Genomic DNA, 22222 nt, shown 5'->3' on the forward strand with positions numbered 1-22222 from the left:
TGTGAAGAGTGACTGTTCATTTAGATCAAATGACTGTCTGTAGTGATCACTGCTCAGTATCCAGTCCAGCTCTCCTTGTACATTTACAGAAGGTGAGGTTCATAGCTGCTCGTGCTCCCGAGAGCAGGTGAATTTCACAAACGGCCCAATGATGTAGATCTGTGTCCTTTTCAAGCCGTGATGTTTCCAACGGAAAACGAGATAATTCCAAGACTGGTTCTGCTGTTTTTCATCCATTTCACGGAATCTAGCCGTAACTGGGAGGCTCCTTCTGTGAAAGGTGAGCACTTGGCGTGATTGCTGATGTCCCCAGAAATGCAATGAAAGAATTCCGCCCCGACGCTGTGGCTGTTTTCTGGGATAACGTAAATGCAGACTTGTTCGCGGAGCTCAGTGTTTGCGGTGAACGCATCACACCTAGCGTGGATGGGGACACACAGATCATTTTTAATTGTGCCCACACACCAACTAAATATTCCGTCAGTTAAAATAGAAGGCATGGATGTCAGATTTTACCAACAGTTCCGCATACTGAGTAGCGGAACTACACATTTACATAATGAAGCTGATGTTGAGTTTTTAAAAATACTTCAACTTGGGAGCGTACATGTTCTCTTCTCTGCTCGTCAGATTAAGGAATGTTCGGGCCTTCAGAAAACTTGCTCTGTAAATCAACCCAAGTGTCCTACAGAGATGGTGAACTTTTCTGTAAACAAGGCCCTACATGTTGGTTACATTTTGTTCTTAATTAGTTGAATAAAAGTATTCAACAGAGCAGCAAAAAATACAACCACAAAAAAAAAAAAAGGAAGAAACAAAAAAAACTCTCAATGATTTAAACTTTGGTAGAACTACGACTATTGAAAACCTAGGTTGTGAACAGGAAGACATTATAATCTTTTCTTGTAAAAGCCAAAAAGGAATAAAGCCAATGAAATGAGAGCTCACAAGATACTCATTTGGAAAACTCTGAAGACGATTTTGTGAAAATGTTTAAATAGGAAGGATATTGTAGAATATATTAGAAGTGAAAGGTATTAAGAACCGACAAGGCTAAGATACTGGCTGAAGCAGGTGAATATGGACTGGAAATAGGTATTCTGTTCATGTCCTCATTTTATTTTCATATCACCAACTTAAAAAGGGGTTGTCTTATTAAAAAAAATAATGCTTTAATGTGCCCTGGTAGTTTTATTTTCTGGGAAGGTTGTTTTTTCTTTTTTAATTTTTTAAAAATAGTTTTCGAATAAAGCTACTTACTGGGTTCCCATTTTAGTAAAACCAACTGCTGACCAATAATGAAGTCTTGTGGGAAAGCACAGGACTTGAACTATTTCAGCCTCTTGTTCGCACTCAAGAGTCCTGTTTTGGATGAGAAATTGCACGTGGCCCATCTCCGGGGGCTCTGCTCTAAGCTGGAGCAAATCTTTACGTCTTTTCCTTTGTGGAGGAGCTGAGTCTCTTTTGTGAGTGAGATCGGAAGAACCCGGCGTTCCAACCACACCTCGTGGGTTTGAGTGGCAGGGGGCAGTCTGGCAGGATCTTCTCCAGGAAACCCAGCGCGCTTTTCCGACCCTTGAGACGGGAGGGGTCAGGCGGGCGGCCCCTTCCCAAAGACACCAGCTCCGGGTCTGCTCCACACCCTCAAAACCCGGCAGTCCCCAGTCAGCTGGAAGGCCAGCTTGGGTGTGGCGGGAGATGGCCCTTGTCCTCGGGAGGCTCAAGGTCTCGGTGGGAGATGCAGCGCCCAGATGGGTTCAAATAAATCGGTGTATCCCGGGATGAAAAGGTGCCTCACTGGGCAGAAGCATGTGAGCAAGGGCTGGGGGGGAGTGGACAGGGGTGAGGAGAGTCCCTGCCCTGCCTCAGGGTCTCTGCCTACACCAGCCTCCTGTCCTCCTCCTATCTCCTGGCTGTCATTTTGCAAACTCTCAGCCTGGGTCCTCTTCCCCGGCCCCCAAGTATACTGGCCTCCTTCGGGGTTGTGCCGCCACCTCACCTCTGCCCTCCACACGCCCCCAGAGTGAACTCACCCACACCCTGAGCCTTCAGCACCAGCTCCAGCCGAGCCTTAGGCCCTGAGCGTGATTCCTGTTGGCACTCTCCACTAGAATGCTCCAGAACCCCGAGGTGCAACAGGCCGTCTCCGAGGACAGCAGGACGCTCGTCATAGGATGGCCGTGAGGACTGGGGAGGTAGCTTACCGCCGAGCCTCACACGGCTTGTCACACTTTATAGGAGCTCAGTAAATGGGAGCTTGTATTGTCGTTTTATACCAAGCCCAAATCATCCCTCTCCCCAGACCCGGGACCCCATTCCCCCGATGTCAGCTAATGAGCGATCCCCTGGGATTTCCCGAGATGGAAATCCCAGTACCTCTGATGCCCGTACTCATCACCACGGCCAGGTGAACACCGTTGCTACAGGTTCTGCCTTTGAACCCCTTTCAAATCCCTCCCTTCTTGTCATTCCCATTGTCCTGGCTTATCCAGACCTTTCTCTGCTGCGGAGGCCGGTGTGTGTCAGATTGTGTGTGCCTGGGAAGCATGCAGGGGTCTGGTGAAAATGTGGGGGGTCCGGTGGTTCCTGAGAGGCTGCCTCCCTAGCAAGGTCCTAGGGGATGCCCATGCCCCCCAGCCGTTCTGGGACAGCAAAGCCTAATGCCAGGTCTCTGGTGGCTCCTGACCGGCTCCCAGCACTCCCTCTGGAAACTTCAGTGGCAGCTCACAGCTGAGGTGGTCAGCCATGGTCCATACCAAACCCATCGCTTGCCCTATAGTTGGATGCTTTGCATCTGGAGTTGGGCCCAGGAATCAGCGTCATTTTGTCATGCACTCAAGCAGTTCTCATAAGACAGGTTGTTGATGGAAAAGGAGACCATACCACCAAACAACTCTTGAACATGACGCTCAAGGGCCTCTGGACTCCGTCCTGGGTGAACTGAATCGTTGCCTCATCCCCTTCTAGCTCGGCATTGGGGACACTCGTCTCCAGAGCGGTACGGCCGCTGGGTGGCTGCTTTGCCGCACGTCCTTCCGGCCCCGCGAAGCTGCTGTGGGCTTGCCCAAGAACGAGTGTTAGAAAGGCGCCAGACGGAGTATAAAGGCGATTCTCACAAACCGATAGCTGGCTGGCTTTCAACAGGAGTCAAAGTAAAGCTGCTTTGTTGCAAACTACCGTGATAATCTCAGTTCTGAGACCCAGCATGTAAATGCCCAGAATACTTAACATTTGGTAGATTCAATACAAATCCTTAAAATTCAGTATGGATTTAACTACTGTTTCCAGGATTATTTTTGCGCGGACTCGTGTCTGTGCTTGTTAGTAGCTTGCACAAACCCTTTGAGGGTGAAGAGCCAGGGACAGGAAAGTTGTCATTGGTCTGGAAATACAATGCTGCAATTAGGGGACTCCTGGGCTTGAATTCAGCAAGGTTTAGTGCCCTCTGCTGGCCCTGTGGCCAAATCATCTGCTGACCCGGGAGACGCGGCCGACCCCGAGGGTCTGATGGGTGATGAGATGGTCTTTGTCTGGCTCACAGGTGTCAGCGTTCTCTTAGGCGGTGGGACATTTGGAGAGGAAGGTTTTGAATGAATGCATGTAACAAGAAACTGCGCTCCGACTAGGAAGTCTGCGTCTCTGAGTTGTATTAAACCAGTGGGTACTTCCTAGTCTATTACGCTGCAGCTTATTCAATTACGTAAAAGCTTTGTTCAAGAGCAGACTCTGTTTGAGGCAGCCTGTGCACAGCTGCCCGTCAGGGCTTGAGGGCTTTTGTCGCTGGCTGTCCTGGGTTCGAATCCTGACTCTTCCATCTCCTCTGGCCCGACGTTGGGTCCGTTTCTCAGTCATGGAGGGTTACTGTGAGGTCAGTGCCTAGACAAAGGGCCTGGTGGTGGTAGGTGCTCCCGGGACACAAGCGTGTGTGCGCGTGTGTGTGTGTGCGTGCATGTGTGTGTGTGTACGCGCGCGTGCACGTGGCTCACTTTAAAAGTCTAAAATGTATTTGGTAAAGAAACAAGAAGGAGGAGGCGAAAGGCTTGATTGCGGCTGTCACTGTCCCTGGATAATTGCAGCTCAAATGGTTCCATTTCAGCTGAAACACGATGACGATTTTTTGCGCTCATTCAGATGTCTCCTCTAATTACAAGGGACGGCGTTTCTGGGCCTCGGTCCATTTGTCTGGGTCAGCGAGGCCTTTTGCAGGAAAGTCCTATGTGAGCGGACGGGCACGCAGGCTGACCATGGAGTGGAGCGGGGAGAGCAGGAGGGAGGGAGCCCACCCCTCAACCCACTGCCTCACCATCACCACCGCCAGGTGTCCCTGGGCTCCGATGGCCACGCGCCTTCTCCTTCTCCAGGGGCCAGTCCCCCTCTCCGCCACCAGGAGTTCAATGCCGCATTTCCTCCGGATCCAAGGCTATTTTGGGAAAATGGGTCACCAAGTGGGGATCCGAAGTGGGCCTTACAGGTCTGGGTAAAAGGACCTTTTCCTGTGTTGAACCTCATCGCATGAGCCACCCACCCAATAAAGATTGACCTCCGTCCCCAGGGTGCCCACGTGACTCCGTCAGAAAGGAGCCAATGGTGGCCCTCCTGGGGGATGAGGGCTCTTTCCTCTGCCTCACCTGGGGGCTCAGACGGGAGGCAAGGCCGTGTTCCTGGAGGCACGCTTGAAGGTCAGGAGGGCGGTAGGAGGTACAGGGCTTGAAGGAGCAGGGCCAGGAGGGCCGGCCCATCCCCATTCTCCCTGTCAACATCTCAGGCCTGGGGGACAGGGTGGCCATTGGAGGCTCCATCGGGCTCCAGAATGTGGGAAAGGCCTGCACTCAGAATAAGGGCCAGGGGTACGGGTTGTAGTTTTCCAGGGGGACAGCAGAGGTGGACCTGTGCAGGCGAGCTGGCCCCCCGCTTCCCAGCCCCCCTACCTCTATGACCACCTGCCAATGAACCTGACTCCTGAGCCCGCAGTTTTCCCAAGGGGATGCTCTTCTCTTGGCTGTCGTGATGCAAAATAGAAATGCTGCACCCACGTCACAGCAGATACCATAGAATGTACCTGAAATATTGAACAGATCATTCCATGTGGCAATCCAGAAGCCGTGGGTAAAGGGCCTCACCGAGGCTCTGTGAAGCGGCCTTTCAGAATCATTGATCTGGTATTTTCAGACTTTACCCTCCCTGGATACCTCTGCATCCTTGTTCACCTCCCCTCTCCCTGCAAAACCAGACAAACAAACAAGAAAGGAAATTAGGAGCACCTGGGCGGCTCAGTCGGTTAAGTGTCTGCCTTCAGCTCAGGTGATGATCCCAGGGTCCCTGCTCAGCAGGGAGCCTGCTTCTCCCTCTCACTCTTGCTGCTCCCGCTGCCTCTCTCTCTCCCTGTCTGGATATAAACAAATGGATAAATAAAATCTTTAAAAAATAAAAAGAAAGGAAATTAACCTGAACAGCAAGAGTTTTTATAACCTGGGAACAGCTCTTGGAGTTATTAACTTTTCTCATCCCAAGGTGAGATCACTTCCCTAGTGCAGGAGTAAACCGTGCCGGGAGTGTCCCCAGACCCGCCTTCCAACCCAGTGCTCCAGAGCATGCCCACCGGCATCCTGTCCCCTGTCCTCCATGAGTGACCCTTCTTAGCGGGGGGCCCTGCCACCCAAGACGGGTCGGGGGCACCTCTGAGGCTGTCCGTTTCTTCCAGATTCGTCATGGAGCCCTTCTGTCCACTCCTGCTGGCCGGTGTTAGCTTGCCGCTCGCCAGGGCTCTCACGGGCAACGAGACCACCGCGGCGGTCAGCAACTGGACCTCGACGACCTCAGGTGAGGCCCCGGCCGCCTGCCCCTCCTTTACCCTCCCCTGCCCCTCCCGGTAGGCTCTCGGGACTGGGATGACATGGCTGAGGGAGGAGACACAGGGTGTGGCTGACTTCCTCAGTGAGCAGAGCATCCCACACGTCCCTCCTGTCCACACCAGCTGGCCAGACAAGCCAGTTGTGCGGAATTGGAGCAGAACAAATTACGGTCCAGGGCAGCAAACACGACCCTGTGCTGATGGTTGGTGTCAGCTTCGGTGGGAGGCGGGACAGCAGCGGTGACTGTTCCTGCCCCCCACTCCTGGAGCTGATTGAAACAAGCCTGAAGGAACAGTGATGAGTCCGCGGGGGATACTGACCCACTGACATGACCGGCGCTGCGGTCGAGAAGTCAGTATTAATATTCTTGGGCGAGATATTGGTATAGTGGTTAGAGTTATGCTTTTGGAAGAAGAGCCCTTACGTTTTAGAGAGGCATATTGAAGCCCTTGCGAGGTCCAGGAGTGACTCAGGAAAGAGTGAACGGGGAGCGGGGGGGGGGGGGGGGGGCTGGACCAGCAGAGCCGTCTCATGCTGATCAGAAAGGTGGGTGCCAGACACGCGGGGGTTCATTGCTCTGTTCTCCTGCCTTTCCGTATTTTGAAAGTTAGGGGTAGGAAAGAGTGAACAGACATGGATGAACCCCAGAAACCCGCTCAGTGGAAGAAGCCAGACACGAGATCCCGTGTTGAGCGGCTCCATTGAAGGGAGATGCCCGGAATAGAGAAGCTGATGCCAGAGAAGGGACAGGAGTGCTGGGCCGGGCGTGGGGGGCAAATGCCAAGTGACCCCAGGGGGCCGAGAGGTGGATGGGAATGTTCTGGAATGCTGAAAAAAATCTGTGAATTAGCTGAAAATCACTGAATCGTAGGCTTAAAATGGGTGAGTATGTAGTGTGTGAATTTTGCATCGATGAAATGAGAGACATGCCATGCACAGGTCAGAGGAGGCGGCGGCGGGAGGAGGAGTGGCAGCGAGAGCGAAGCCCTGAGACACGAGGCCCTGGTTCATTTCTAGCTCTGCCGGCCGCTCATGAACCGAGGGATCCGGAGGAAGACCCTGAACCTCTTTGTGCCTCAGTGTCCCCGTCTGTGAGATGGAGGTAGTAATAGTGGCTGCCGCTCAGCAGTGCAGATTAAGGAGACAACCAGCCGGGGCGCAGGAGCTCGTCCACGGGGCCACTGCTGCTCTTGGCAGGAGACCCCGTCGGAGGAGGCCTGTCCATCCCCTGGCCCATCTCCGACGGCCTAGATATCAGCTCTTCAGTGTCCCTTGATCTCTTCTCCTTGGATGTTTGCCCAACACAGAGGCCTACCTGGTGTTTTCAGGGTCCCCAAGGACTGGACACGGACTCCCTAGGCCACACCTCCCTGGTAGATGGAAGCCCGTCTGGCTGCCAGCTCCAGCCCATGGCCAGGGTAGTAGGAATCTGTAACCAGCAAGACCTGTTCCCCCGAGGGTGCCTTGGAGCCTCTTGCCAGTCCCCAAATAACTTCTCCATGCCCCCTTCCCTCTCCATTCCTGAGACTCCCAAACATAAAACTCAAGGACTTCTCTGATACGGTATTACTTGGTGAATTGGTTAGTGTTCTCCAGAGACACAGAATCCATAGATAAAATATTTATATTTTCATTTATATCTGCACCTGTGTCTATATCTGTAGTAATATTTATTATAAGGAATTGGGTCACACAATTGTGGATGTTGTTATGTCCAAAATGCACAGAGCCAGTGTCCTAGTTTGAGTCTGAAGGCTGGCAAGTGGCTACAGAACCAGAGAGAGTGATGTCCCAGTTGGAAGGCAATCAGGCAGAAAGAATTCCCTGTTACTCACAGAACACCTGGCACTTTTATTCTATGTGGGCCTTCAACTGATTGGATGAGGCCCACCTGCAATGGGGGAGGGGCTGTGATCTTTTTTTTTCCCCTGAGACACCAATTTAAATGCTGACTTTCATCTGAAAAGCACCCCCCTCCCCCAGAAACACCCAGGACAATGTTTGACCAAGTATCTGGCAGCTCGTGGCCCAGCTAAGTTGACACACTTGCTTATCACAAGGCCCGGGGAAAAGAAACATGATCAACATCCCTCTGGAAGAGAAAGCCTGGGCGAGGTGACTGGAAGTGGTGCCATTTGGGCTGTTGTCAAGGGTTCAACACGCATCCAGCTCAGGAGCTTTGCATGATTTTCTAACCCCACACATGTCCTACCAATGCACCCTTAGTCCCCAAGAGGAGGGAGAAGTGGGGCTCAGTCTCTCATGTCCGCCACCAGCAGGGGGTGCAAACAAAGCATGGTCCTTGCATGGAAAGCCAGAGAAATCTAGAGCCACATGAAAGGAAAGACAGATGCTCCCAGCACACGGAAACTGCATTTGTCATCCCACATCACCGCCAGCTGGTCTCCGGGAGCCGGGGCGCGGGGGTCGCTGGCACTGTTCCCCAGCCTGGACCATCCAGACCCGCCTGGAGGACAGCGTGTCCCTGCAGCCCGCAGAGAGGAGCCGGCTGCTGCTGGCCCGAGGCCGGACACCACCTGCAACAGCGCTTACAACCACAGCAACAGACCCACCAGCCAGAACGTCGTTGGCCCAAAGCAGAGAAGCGACGTGGGGCTGTGTGGGCGCTCCAGAGAGGACATCTGTCGGGCAGGGTGACTCAGCCTCACCCCTCGGCCTCCTCAGTTCACTTGAAAGTGAAATGATTGGCTCATGAGCTGGCTGTGGGTGTTGGGGGTTCCTTTCAGGGAGGGGGACTGTGGTGAGATCTCGTGCCCAGCAGAACGGATGTGACGCTCATGGCTCCGTGCCGCTTCTGCTGGGGGGGCCTTCTGGCAGGGTGGGGCTGCTGGTCACACAACCAGGAGGGAAATCGGCAGTGGCCTCACCTCAAGGTCTCGGTGTTACCACGTGGACAGGCTCCCCTGACCTAGAATTCCAGGGCGGGGGGAGCCCGATTGTGTGAAGGCGCCCTTTGCAACTTTGTTCCCCGAAAGAAGGATTATTTGGGATAATCCCAGCACACCGCCCCGGTGTACCAGTTAACCAGAAATCATCTCATTTGTTCATCGAACAGAATGTTTTAAATAATCGTCAAGAGACATTCCTTTACACGGGAGTTGAGGGTAAAAATTCACAGTGTAATAAAATGTTGCTGTCCTTGTTACAGGAAGGATTCCTAAAAAATTAATAAGAAATAGATAACACAGGGAAACGGTGGAGCTTGTGACCGAGCCAAATGCAAATATCGAACTGATGATGCTTTATTGATCATGAGATGATGCTTAACTCTGTAGAAGGTAGGGAAATGCAGATTATTTTACTAATCAGATTGACAAAAATTAAGAGGATTGCTCATAGCCGGGAGAAATCACTCCATCACCCAGTTGAGGCGAGCGCAGAAGCTGGAAATGCTGCAGGGGACTTTTCGAGCAGTTTCTACTACAGTGCACTGTGTGTGCACACAGAGGCACAGGGTCCCCTTCCGGAGCCTTCTACAGAAGCACTTTCAAGATACACTGAGATAAAGATACAAGATGGAAAGTTGTAACAGCCAAAGAGTTGAAAACAACCTAAATGTCCACTGAAACCTCAGGTTATTCAGAAAGTGGACGTCCAAGCAGGCATGTGTGCTGGTGCAGAAGCTTCCCGGGACAGACGGCCCAGGACAGACGGCCCAACGAGGAAGGCGAGTCACAGAGCTGACCGATAGCCAATGTCATCCGTTTTTTTGTTTGTTTGTTTGTTTTGCACATTTCACTTGGCGCAGGGGACACGGCCTGTAGAGGCTTTTTTTTTTTCTAGACCGTAGTGGTTTTCAAAAACTGCATTTAGGTTGCATTACTTATCTATATTTAAAAATCACATCATTTTTTACATGAAAATACAAATTTCTTCTTTTGGCAAGCTGGAGGAACTGAACAGTGGGGAGGGCACACTCTCATTTCTCCAGGTCCCCGTCAGGCCCGCCAGCTCCTGAGTGTTCCTGCTGGATCTCTGCCTTCCAGAAAGAGGCAGCTGCTGACATTGGTCCTTGTGATCTGCAGATTCTGCCTTGCACACAGCCCCATGCCGGATCTGTGGGTCGTTCTGCCTGGGTCCTCAAGGGTGTGTTGTGGAGACGCCCACCTCTATAATCGTAGCCTTTACTGGAGGCAGCCTGAGCCTGGAGGCCAGACCCTGGAGCCTCCTGACCCTAGGGATGGGCTGTCTGTGGTCCAGGCGCCCCTCAGACCTCTAGGTCAGGCCAGGTTCCCCCCAGCCCTCAGACAGGCAAACTAGCCAGGCAGTCACTGCCAAGATGGGCGCTGAGCTGGGGCCGCCTGATCTCTGGGCAAATGCAGAAGTTGGGGGAGGAGAAGGGCACCCGCCCACGCTCTGTGGTTGCTTTTGGCAGGGCAGGGATAGAGCCCTGTCTGGGGTGTGGGGCTGGGCCCAGCTCTGCCCCTTGGTGTCAGGCATCTCCGCCATCAGCCGGTACTTGCGTTGGCGCCAGTGCCCGGCCAGGCAGGGAGGGTACTCCCTGGACGCGGAAGTGTGGGAGCCTCAGGCCAGATCTGCTTCCCGGGGAGCTCTGCAGTGGAGGGGGCGGGGAAGAGGGAGGACTCGGGGCTCTTAGCGGCTCAGCCTGGGTCACCCTGGCTTTGCCCTCTCGCTTGGCTGGTGAGGTTGCTAGTCAGAGGGGAGAGGCATTGGCTTAGCCTGGAAGGAGGGTGTCTTGTCGGTTGGCCCCCTTCTCCTCACAGACCCGCTGACCCCCAGGGCACTTGTGCATCAGCTGGTCACTCGCGTCATTGGCATGCTGTCGTTTCTTAGAAATACCTGCCTTAGCCGCTTACAGGGACGGAAGTCAGGATGAGGCCCTGGGGGGAGGTTACTTAACACCTGGGACATGAGATGCACATTAAGACCTTTAGAATACACCAGGACTGGCATGTGGGGGAGGACTACAGGCCTGCGGTGCCCCCACTGGGCTCAAGGCTGTGCTTGGTGCTTCTGGGAACTCAGAGCCAAGGAAGCTGAGTTGTTGCCTTTGAGGGGCTTCCACTGAATCTGAGGGAAAGCAGTCACCCCCAGGGCCAGTTCACTCCAGCAGAGTGGGGTCTGTGCTTATAGAGAGCCTCTGGGATCCACAAGAGGAAAACCAAGTGGGCTTCCTGGAGGAGGAGGCATTTGATATGCTCCTTGGGAACGAGTCCATTTTGATGAGGAGAGGGCAGCACGGCAGTCTGGGGCGGCAGGGGCTCAGGCAGAACTTCAGGGGGAGGGGTGGGAGTGAGGCCACCAGAGCCTCTCAGAATCTGGGTTCACTGGGCCGGTCCCAGGGAACCACAAGGCAACTGCTCTTTGTCCGAGGACATGCAACCTTCTGAATGAGGAAAGTCAGCCTGGACCAGTAGGACTGGGAGCTCGAAGCTCCAGACCGGACCGTGGCCTGGCCACAGACCACCTGACCCAAGGGCCAGGTGGCACCCCGTGCCCTGAGCTCCTGTCCGAGGCCCTGGGAGCCCCCGTGCTGTCCTCAGAACAGAAGGGCGGGCAGCTCATCCCCCACCCTTCTCTGCTTCCCCACGGTGGGGAGAGGCAGGTGCCCCAGGAACACGGGGGAAACAGGTTACTGGAGGGCCAGGGGCTCCCCACTGTGCTTTCGCTGCCCCTCCCCAGGGAGTCTGGGACGAAGCCACCGGGCCGTCAGTTCAAGCTCCGTTCTGTGGATCAACACCACTCATCTCTTCGATGGGGAGCACGGCGGACGGGGCGGGTGGCGGGCTTTGCAGACTCTCAAGTGTGGTGCTGGGGTCCAAGAAGAGCTGGAGAAGGCTCTGGTGTCAGGGAAGAAGTTTTAAGGGGACGGAGGGGCAACAAATTTGCAAACTGTAAAGTGCGGCCTCGTGTTGGGGATCTGTCCTTGCCCAAACCCCACTTTCCCTGTCATCTGAGTCCTTGCCTGGGGTCTCCCATTGCGATGGGGCCCGGCTCTGCCCGCAGGCCCTCCTGACCCGGGCGCGCCGCAGCCGCTGCTGGCCTGGCTTCTGTTACCGCTGATGCTGCTCGTCCTCCTCCTGCTCCTCGCCGCCTACTTCTTCAGGTAGGAGTGTCCCCGGGGCGCAGGCGGACTTGCCCCAACCAGCTCTGAAGAGGAAATGAGCTGCCGGAGGCTGCAGGCCGGGCGTGGGCCCAGACAGAGGGTGGCGGGGCCAGTGACGGGAGGGGCTGGGGACCCGCCGGGCTGGGGACCGGAGGCCGGGGTGGCTCAGCCCAGCCATGAGCAGCAGGAAGAGCTTCTCCCGGCTCACCTGGTGGGTATCGCTGCGCAAGGTCCCTGTGGTCTGGGAAATGGCCCCGGGCCCGGAGCTAACCGGTCTGTGTCTCCAAGGTTCAGGAAGCAGAGGAAAGCCGTGGTCAGCGCCAATGACAAGAAGATGCCCAACGGGATCCTGGAAGAACAAGGTACCGGGGTTGGGGGGGGCGCTGAGGGCGGGGGGGGGGGGTGTTGCGCCCTTTCTGACCTCACCGGGGGCCGTTGTCTGCCTTTTATTTTAAATGTTAAACTCAGCTTCGAGACTCCCGTCTCGCTCTCCCTGGTTTGACGCTAGCCTTTACGATGGTAGAATTTTACCATTTCAAGACTTTTCTCCATTCCTCTCTGGTGGGAAACAGACACTTGCTTTCAGTTTGTGGCTTTGTTGGAAACGCTGTTCACATCCTGTCGTTTTGTACAGGGTTTTGACATGTAACGTTTTTCAGTAAGCCCTCCCAGTCCTTCCAGGACGCGATGGCCTGGTTCTTACTCTAAAGCGTTCTGAAGGGTTTCCCTGAAATTTGGGCTGTTTTCGGATTGCGATGCAAAAAGGGAGCCGATACGTGTGTATGTGTAGCGGGCATGGTTGCTGTCGGTGGAGGGCCTTCCAGACCCTTCTCTCTCCGCTCTGAGTCCAGCTCAGAAAGCGCGAATGCAGCTTACCAGGCACATTGTTTCTTTGCCCCGCACACATCCAGATGGCCGAGAAAGTTGTGTGAGGCAAAAGCTTTCAAAAGTATTGGTTCACACCAGTGGCTGTCACTTCCTCTGGTGGCTCGCTGCCGGCTTGTTCCACGCTAGGAGGGAGCAAACCCGCTATCAGACTTCAGACGCGGTGGCAGGACTGGCAGCAGGGACGGACTCAGGAGGGGCCGGAGGGCAGTTTCTCAGGCTTGGGGCCGGGCGTACCTTGTTAGGTGCTAACGTGGTCTCCGGGGGCCCCCCTCCTGCCCCATCTCCCTGCCCTGCGCCTTTGAGCAGCCTGAATGGGAGGGAAGAAGGTGTGGCTGGTGAGCCCCGGAGGCCCCCGCCGGACTCCTTCTGACACATCTTCTCTCCGAGGAATGAGCCCGGGGAGGCGTTCTTGGCTGGGCTGCAGAACGGCGCTGCAGGTGGGGACAGGCCCTCTGCCGACATGACAGAGGTTCCCTGTTAACCTTGTCGAGAACATCGGCACATTTTCCGGGGAGCGAAGCACATGCCAGGGATTTCTCCGTTTGTCTCACTCTGAGTTGATGGAAGGAATTTGTCCAGGAACGGCCCTGCAGCCAGCCCTTCCCACTGCCTCCCTGCACGCTCGCAGCCGAGCAAGGGGAGTGTTTGCCTTGTTCCTCCTGGAGCTTCCGGGCTGTCAGCGTCTGGGACTGGGTGTGTCACAAAGAAGACAAGGCTGACGGAGACTCATCCTAACCGATTCCCGGTCTCTTCCCAGCTCGAACCAAAATGATTCTTGCTAGTTTATTAACATAATCATCCTTATTTCAATCCTGGAACATTGAGCTGACGGGCAAACTGCCCAAATCTTTTGCAGAAGGAGCTGAGGCGAGGGGACTGAGATAAGGCGTCTTGGTGGGTGGGAGCTGGTCACCCCCCTGCCCCCGAGGAACGCCTCGATTTGTAAATGGCGTGGGTGTATCACCGGGGACAGATCTCCGCACTCAGGTGCTCAGACCCCCTCCCCAGCAGCCCGGGCTACCAGATCTAAGAGCAGTGAGCTCCTCCCCCTCCCCCTACAGCTGTGTCTTTCCTGCCGGAATGCTGTCAGTCCATCTGGTTAAGGAGTCAGCTGTCCGGGAATGTGGCTCAGTGGCCCCCATGTTTCTTTTGGTCCCACAGAGCAACAAAGAGTGATGCTTCTCAGCAGGTCCCCCTCCGGGCCCAAGAAGTACTTTCCCATCCCCGTGGCGCACCTGGAGGAGGAGATCCGAGTCCGTTCCGCAGATGACTGCAAACGCTTTCGGGAGGAGTTCAATGTGAGTGGGGAGGGTCCTGTGTCTTCTTGTCCTGGGGTCGAATACGCGGATAGGTGTATTATAGGTGTATAATACCACGAATAGGTGGTGCCCTATTTCAGGATCCATCGCTCGAAGACGGGAACTCTTGCGTCAGTCATGACCCTGTTCTGGAAGTGGGTTTCTGCAGACCTGATTTTTGCTGCAGGATGCCTCCCCACCCTGTTGCTCCTTCCTCAGATGGGACTCTTGAGGGAGATGTTCCTGAAGGCTCCTTCCAGCGCTAACACTCCGGCTGCCGTATCCTAAAATCCAGCATGATGGAGACTCGGGAGTCTTGCGAACATGCAGGACCGGGGCCTGAGCAGGCGGCGGTGGGACAGTTCTGTGTTGAAAGCGGGGAGCCCCACCCCACCTTTCAAGGGCTTCAAAGAGCTTATGCATCTCACTGGCAAAGGAAATATCCCTCTTCTGACCCCTGCTCAGAGCATGAATTAAGCAGTTGTGGGGTTCCCTGGGCGGGCCATGAAGTCTGCCTCTGAGAGCCCTTCGGTTTGAGGTCTGCTCCAACCCCTTGCCTTCATTCGGCTACTGTGACCTTCTCTGTGACCTCAGTGATACCCGTCAGACAGTCCCCATGGTAGCAAACCGATTCTCCTGACTCTCAACACAGACTACGGGCGTGCGTTCACGATGCTCCTTTTGTGTTGCTCGTGTTATAGTCAATGTCCTGTGACTCCTGAATGTGTTGGAGAGACAGGGGGTGTGGGGGGCCCGGCAGGTAAGACAGACACTGGCAAGAGTCTCCTGGGGTTTAGCTGCTCAGAGTTGATCCCTGACTGTGTTTTGAGTTTTGTTTTATGCATTTTCCTCGTTTCGTGCACAGCCGTGTGCCGAGCGTGGAGGTTGCAGGAGGAGCAGCCGAGCTGACTGGCTGTGGCCCGTGGGTCCGCTGCACCTGCTCGGCTGGCCTGCACCGTGGGGGTGCACCTTGGGAGCAGAGGGGCCCGTCTTAGGGACCTCACGGCTCCCTGCGAGGCTCCAACAGCAGACTTTGTAAAGAGCAAAGCGTTGTGCAGTTGTCTTACCCAATGATGACCCTGCTTTGGCCCAGGGGACGTTTCACAAGGAAGCGTCCGGTGAGGGCATGGAGGTGACTGAGCATTTCACCTGCACTTGGCCTGTTCTTTAACCCACGCCTTGTCTGCCTTTATCCTGCTTCCTTTTAATTGTTTCCAAATGTATCCCCCCCCCCCACGTTTTTTTGAGAAATTAGGTCATATTGAAAGGCAGCTCTAAGCCATATTGTTTTGCAATCTGTCAGCCACATAAGCGAAGTGAATTCCCCACGTCCAAACTCTCCAGGTTTGCAGCAGACTGGCCCTCCTGCCTGGTCCCAGTTGCCCTCGCACTGGGGTTTCTGCACGCGGTGTGGGGGCGGCCGTGCCAGCAGGAAGCCGTGGTCAGAAGCAGCGGGCTTTGCTGCAGTCTCAGGAAGGAATGAGGGCCGCTCCGACGGAGCAGGGCCAGAAATAGGGTCAGGCAGGTGAGGCCGTTGCCCCAGGCACAAAGAAACCTCTGCTCCTCAGGAGAAATAATATTTAAGGCAACAAGCAAATATCAAAATCAGAGTGAACGATCCATGCTGAGCGAAATAGTACAATTGCAAATAAAGACGAGGTCACGCCGACGGGTGGCTCCGACGTGGCCTGTCTCGCAGTTACCCATCCTGACGGTATATAAAGGTTTTCACGATTGGATCATCAACAATTTCTTTTTGGCTTTGATTTTCATTTTAGAAAGAAATCAAATATTCAAAGGCATTGGAATATTATTTTACTTTATTTTTTGGGCAGTTTGGGGGGCACCACTTTAAATTGGGAGCCTTCCCTTTCCCGCCCTGCCCCAGCCCTCCCACCCAACGGCTTCACCGTGGCCCCCTGGAGGCCTCGGTGCAGGGCGGGGTGGGCAGATAAGCCGAGGAGAGGAGGGCCTGGACCTGGCGCTGGGGGACCTGAGGCGAGCTGCCGGTACTCTCTGGACCCCAGTTTGCTCCTCTCACGACTGGGAGCCGGCTGGGCCCTCAGTCACGTTTATGTGGTTTCCCCCTTGTCAGGGCCCCGGAGCCTGCCAGGACCAGGGCCTGGCTCCACATGTGAGCTGGACGACTGCATCTCATCTCCCTCCTTGGCGCCCGCTGTCCTGAGTTCCAGTCCCAGCCACTGTGGAAGGGACAGACGAGTCTCAAGAGTCGTCCATCCAGACCAGTTTGGATGTGTCTATTTGCCGACCCAGAGCTTCAGTGCACTGAAAGCGTTTGGCACCGGGGTCAGCTCGGCGGAGCCATCGGGGAGGGGACGCTGGCTTTGGCCTGCCCGGATTCCTGGCCCAGCTCGTCTCTTACCAGCCTGGAGGGCTTGGGCCATTACTTAACCTCTGCCTGCCTCAGTTTACTCACCTATAAAATAAGGGTGCTGTCTGCCACAGGACGTCCCCTGGAGTGTCCTAACGTGGAAGAGAAGTAGTCGTGGGCCTAGCTTAGCCATGGGTCCGCACAGGATGGGGCTGGGGCAGCCATGCTTCCGAGGACCCCTCCTGGGAACACGCGTCCTCAGTCTCCACCCCACCACACGTGAGGGCTCTCCCAGGGGAATCTGTTGCCGGCTCCCAATGAAACCCCACCCAGGGAGGGCCATTCAGACCTGGAATAGCCCACTTGCCCGGACAGAGTCTTCCCAGTCTCAGACCAGCAGGCTAGCCCAAGCCGAGGCCCCGATGCAGCCTGTCATTACCCTTGTGGAAAGGCACAGGGGCGGGACCGCTTAGGAGAGGGCCCGACAGGGCCTGCAAACCAGACCTGTGCCCCAGAGCTTGCTGGAACAGCTCCCACCTGGCACCTCTCTGCCCTTCTCTCCTCCTGCCCAAATGCCAGGCAGGGAGGAAGGGGAAGGGGTGGGACCTGGGGCTCCTCCCGTGAGTTCATGGACATGAATTCTCACCTCGCGGGAGCAAACCAACCAACCTCCTTCGGCCAGCGTATGTAACTGGACAATCAGTCACGGTATTTGGTGACCAATTACCACGCGTGAGGCTCACGCCCGGCACCGCAGGGGTGACCCAGTTACGGTGAAGCCCTCCCCCGGGTGCTGTCCCACTTCCCCTGTGCCATCTGAGCAGCTCAGAAGCGCGGGTGCAGGGGCACAGGGACAGCAGGAGAAGGGGATGGGCCAGCCCCTCGCGGCTGTGACTCTGTGCGCTGGGCGACGGAGACGTGTTCCCTACGCAGAGCGCTGGGCCTCTCACGCCAGGGGCCCCTCTGTGCCGCCTGCGAAGCCAGTGTCGCCGCCCCAGCTCCGTATTCCGGGTCTCAGGTCCCTGTGGTGGGGAGGGGTGGCAGGGCTGGGTCCACGCTCACCCCCGAGGCCCCTCCGGCCTCTCCACCCACCACGCCGTAGCCGTTCACCTTCCAAGGAAGCGGGAGGCATCCGGGTCCTCTTTTTCTTTTTCTTTTTAATGTATTATTTGTACAGACTTTGATCTGTAGAGCGGTTTTAGGCTTACAGAAAACGCGTGCAGGGGGTAGAGGGTTCCCATGCGCCCGCCCCTCCCTGCGCACAGGTTCCCCGGCTGTTCTTGCCTCGGTGCGCTCCCTGCGTCCCCAGCGGTGACTCATGCTGACGTGTTGTCACGCGCGCAAGTCCAGAGCTGGGGTTCCTGCGTCATCCATCGTGTGGGTTTTGACGAACACATGACATCATGTACCCGCCTTTAGAGTAATGTACCTCATTTTTGTTTTCAGGGCTGAGGTCAAAACCAGCTTTCAGGTGTAGACAATGAGAAGTCTGTAGAACGTTATCACCAACTCCCTGTCCAGGGCGGGTCCGCCAAGTCAGTGTCAAGACAGCTCTGATAAGAATCAGAAACTCCGGGCAGAGAAGGTGCTGATCCCAAGCACCACACCCCCCACCGCCTGCCCCCGCCCAGGCTGGCCTCCACACCGGCCCTGGCAGGTCCTCTGCCCATGGCCAGCCAGTGTGGTGACCCCAAAACGGGGGAAAGACGGCACTGGCTGGCAGGGGCTGAGTCAGGGATGGAAAAGCCCTGGAATCCGGGAGAGGGAGGCTCTGGGCACCTGTGCGTGGCAAGTTCGTCCCTTCTGACTCACGGGGTGAGCAAGCCTAGAGTCTGGGCTGCACTGTGAGCCTTGCCCCCATGCCCTTGGGACTTTATACTTGAAGAAGGAAGCACCCTCCTCGTGGCCTCGTGCCAGCTCCAGGCCAGACAGCTGGCCCCGACCCCGTGTCTGCCCCTTGCAAACCAGGGGATTCCGGCCTTATCTGCAGCAGCCTGGTGGGGAGGGGGACAGTTTCCTCATCTGTAAAACAGAGGTGACGCTCGCGTCATCTCAGGATCACTTGTGACGGCTGGGGCCGCTGACCCAGCTCCTCCTGCGGGGCCTGGCACACTGAAGATGCTGCAAATATTCACCTAGTGCTTGAATTCCTGGGGTTCCCAGTCCAGCCAATGTTTAGGTTGATGTTGAAAGGCATGATGTGGGTGTTCTAAAGGCTCTTTCCCTCCGTGCACTGCAAGGGGGCTCGTCTGAGTGCAGAGGACGGCCCAGTAGCCCCCAAATGCGGGAGCACGGCCCGAGCCGGCAGGATGGGAGGGGCCCCGAGTGGTCGAGGAATGGAAGTCAGGGAGCCCGGGTTCACGTCCACTGAGCGGCACATCAATTACAGGGTCCGAGTGGCCCCTTCGTGTCCTCATCCGAGGTCGGGGGGGATTAGGGTGCAGCTCCGGAAGCCAAGGGTGCACACAGGCCCCCTGGGGATCTTCGTGCTGGTCCCGGGTGGGGCTGGGGTCAGCAGTCGCCACGGGGCCCCCTCTGAGCTCTCATGGCTGGACCACGAGCACACGGCGCCGCAAGCAGGGACCCCATGGCTGAGTTCCTGGTGCATCACTGTGCCCGTCCCTCAGCCCAGCCCCAGAGGCAGAGCGAACCTTCCCCGCCCCTCTGCACAGATGGCCTTGCTCTGCCCCCTCCTGGTCCCAGGCTCTCCTGTGGTCAGCCGTATTTGTAGTGGGCCTGTTCTGCGGCTGGACCCGCGGCTCCAGGGGACTGGGTGACAATGCCCCGGCAAGTCCCTGCCTTCGTGTGTCTTCGGGTCCAACCATGGGGTCATCACTGTGTCCACGGCTCCCTTGGCCTGCTAGCCAGAGCGCCTTTCGTCATGGCTCTGCCCAGTGCCTGGCACAGCCCAGGGGCAGAGAGGGCCGCAGACTGGGGGGCGGGAGTGGAGGTTGTCCAGACGGAGTCTTCCTCCTGCCCGCACACGCGGTGTGTCGTCCATCCCTTTTCATGCTGTGTTTTCTTTTCTAGTCGTTGCCGTCTGGACACATACAAGGAACGTTTGAACAGGCCAATAAGGAAGAAAACAGAGAAAAGAACAGATATCCCAACATCCTTCCCAGTAAGATTTGACCTTTCTTGCATGATGGGTGGCATCGGGAGTATATTCGACCTTCCCTTGCAGCTCCCGGGGACTGTGCCTGTCGGGGCCACATGGTGATCGAGGGCTCGGAGATGGGGGCCCACACCCGCACTGCTGCTTGGCTTTGCACCAGAAGTGTAGATGCCCGTCTCCCACGGGCGGCCTGGGCCACCTCTGTCGTGGTGGGTCTGGCCACCAAGCCTGTGCTCGGTGTTGAGACCCGCGCTGCCCAGGGGCCAAAGGCAGTGCCATGGGCACGGGCTGGTGGGGCCCTCCTACGGGATCCAGTCCTGAGCCCGTCCTGTGCCGGTGGTGGCCCCGGTCCTCTCCTTGTCTCAGACTCTGTGCTCCTGGCACCAGCAGCAGGTCCCCTGGACTCGGGACGGAAACAAAAGAATAAGAAATTCCTGGGGGTTTGGCAACTTTGTAGGAAGGCTGAGAAACCCCAACCACGACAGGAAGTCAGGGGAGGCCTTTGGGGCCAGGTGGCTGACCAGTCTGTCCAGGGATTTGGCTGGAGGGGCCATGCCCTGGGGGTAGCTCTCACAGCCTCCCTTGGTGCCAGGACAAACCTGAAAGTTCCTAGTTGCCCTTATACAAGCTGGCCGAGGAGGGTTTCCATACTCTTTGTGCAGCTGGACCCCCGCTGTGCACTTTGCCCATTGGACTAACAAAACGGTAGCCAGGAAGGGTTTAAATCCTGAACTCCAGGCCTCCCAGGCCTGCCCAGAGAGCCTCCCTTCTCTGACAGGGCCTCCGTGGGAGCAAGGAAGACAGCCTGGGCAGTGGGCTTTAGGCCGTGGACTCTTGGTTGCACGTTCAGGGTCAGAGTGAAGCCCGTCTCTTCTGTAAGCCAGAGAAGCCATGGTCTGCCCAGTTTGTGTGGCCTCTGGACTTTCAGTGCTCAATAGAAATAATTCTTCTGAACTTTGCATGTGTTTTTTGCGAAGGCACCTGTGAGGCTATGATACAGCTAAAATGAGAAATAACCAAATAGCCTTTGGGCCAAATTGTATTTGTATAAGCCGCCAAGGGAGCAGTAGGGAGATGGGTCAGGAATCGGTGTGGCCATGCTACTGGGTGGGGGAGGGGACTTGGGCCCATGTTAGACTCTGGACATGCAGGGGGACGGTTTGGGAGGATCAGGCGTGGGGTATCAGGGAAGGGAGGAGGCCAGTCACTAGGCTTGACCAGCTCCAGTGAGAGGAGAATCCTGGTGGGAGGCTTGAGTTCTTTGGGATATTTGGTGTCAAATAAAAATTGGGATATTTGGAAAGTAATATTATTATCTATTATTGGCTTAACTAATTAGCTTCATTAATTCATTTACTTTATTCATTGAGCTGCTGAATGTATAGGTTGAGGACTTAGTCGGAACCAAGTGTTTCCCCGGGTTCCTGTCCCCCATTTGTCTCTTGCTTACTAAACTCCTATAGTTTTTATTTTATATTATCTTTTATTTATTTATTTATTTTTAAAGATTTTATTTATTTACTTGTCAGAGAAAGAGAGAGATTGAGAGACAGAGCACGAGCAGGGGGAGCAGCAGGCAGAGGGAGAAGCAGGCTCCCGGTTGAGCAGGGAGCCCGATGCGGGGACTCAACCCCAGGACCCTGGGATCATGACCTGAGCCGAAGGCAGATGCTTAACTGACTGAGCCACCCAGGCGTCCCGCCCTCTAGTTTTTCAAAGGTGACATTTACACTGAAAATTAACAGTATTATTGGTGAGGCCTCCGTGGGGGTGGGACTAATGGCCAGGTGTGGGAATAAGCTGCGCCCCGCCCCGTTTTGCCAAGGCGATGGCTCAGGGTGGGGGGCGGCCTCCCCCAGCAGCAGAGCCCACCCCCTGCACGTGTGCTCCTAGCTGTGTTCTCCGGCTCGTGCTGTGGAGGGAAGTGGGCCTTTCCTTCTTGTATAAACGTGTGACGGGGCCCATCCTGCATCCTCCCACGCTGGGTAAGGGTCCAGCCCCAGTCCTCTCCTGCCCGGGCGCCCTGTGCCAAGGAGGCGGGGTGCTGGCAGTCATCAGGGGCGAGGACGTTCTGCCCAGGTGTAAGGTGCTTCACGTGGATGGGACACTGGGTCTCCGGGATGGTGGCATGGAGACACTTGGGATGTGACCCGGAGATCGCCAGCGGGGGGGATCTGGCATCAGCAAGGCACAGGCAGAGGGAGGCGGGCGTCTCCTTAAACTGAGGAGTTGCCCAGAGATGCTGCCGGGGCCAGCTGGGGGCCCGGGACAGGAAGGGGCTGGTTCCCTGGAGGTGGTTCAGGGGGTCTCGGGTCCACAAGGCCGGGCTGTGGAAAGCCTCGATGGCTCGTCAGGAGATAGCATCCTCTTCTCCGGGAAAACAGCAACAGCTGATCATTTCAGGAAATAATGTTTTGAAAGTGAAGTGTGACTTTCAGTATAAAAAGACAGGAAGCTCTTAGAAGCTGTGAGATTCTAAATCGAACCAGGAGGCTATTTTTCGCCCTCTGCTTTCTATAGTTGCTCTCAAAGCGTAAACTCCTCCAGAGGATTTTCAGCTAGCTTTACGCACGTCCAGGAAGAGCTGTTTCTGCGTCGGGGCTGTCGGCCCCTGGGAGCGGGAGGGTCTCACAGAAATGTCTGCCTGAG

General features: G+C 55.8%; 1 protein-coding gene across 7 annotated transcripts in view; it reads left to right on the forward strand.

Moving 5' to 3' along the window:
* Positions 1-22222, forward strand: part of PTPRE (protein tyrosine phosphatase receptor type E) — a 151810-nt gene that overhangs the window by 103227 nt on the left and 26361 nt on the right. For 5 of the 7 annotated variants that reach the window (XM_046026419.1, XM_046026420.1, XM_046026422.1 and 2 more), the window contains 5 exons: positions 5702-5820; positions 11841-11940; positions 12229-12302; positions 13990-14126; positions 19489-19579. In XM_046026419.1, the coding sequence (XP_045882375.1) occupies positions 5702-5820; positions 11841-11940; positions 12229-12302; positions 13990-14126; positions 19489-19579 (521 nt within the window). Of the gene's footprint in view, positions 1-5701; positions 5821-11840; positions 11941-12027; positions 12152-12228; positions 12303-13989; positions 14127-18250; positions 18274-19488; positions 19580-22222 lie in introns of those variants that run through there. The other 2 variants (XM_046026424.1, XM_046026425.1) reach the window with 2 other exon arrangements.

The sequence above is a fragment of the Meles meles genome, chromosome 13 (assembly GCF_922984935.1).
Source record: "Meles meles chromosome 13, mMelMel3.1 paternal haplotype, whole genome shotgun sequence".
Lineage (NCBI taxonomy): Eukaryota > Metazoa > Chordata > Mammalia > Carnivora > Mustelidae > Meles > Meles meles.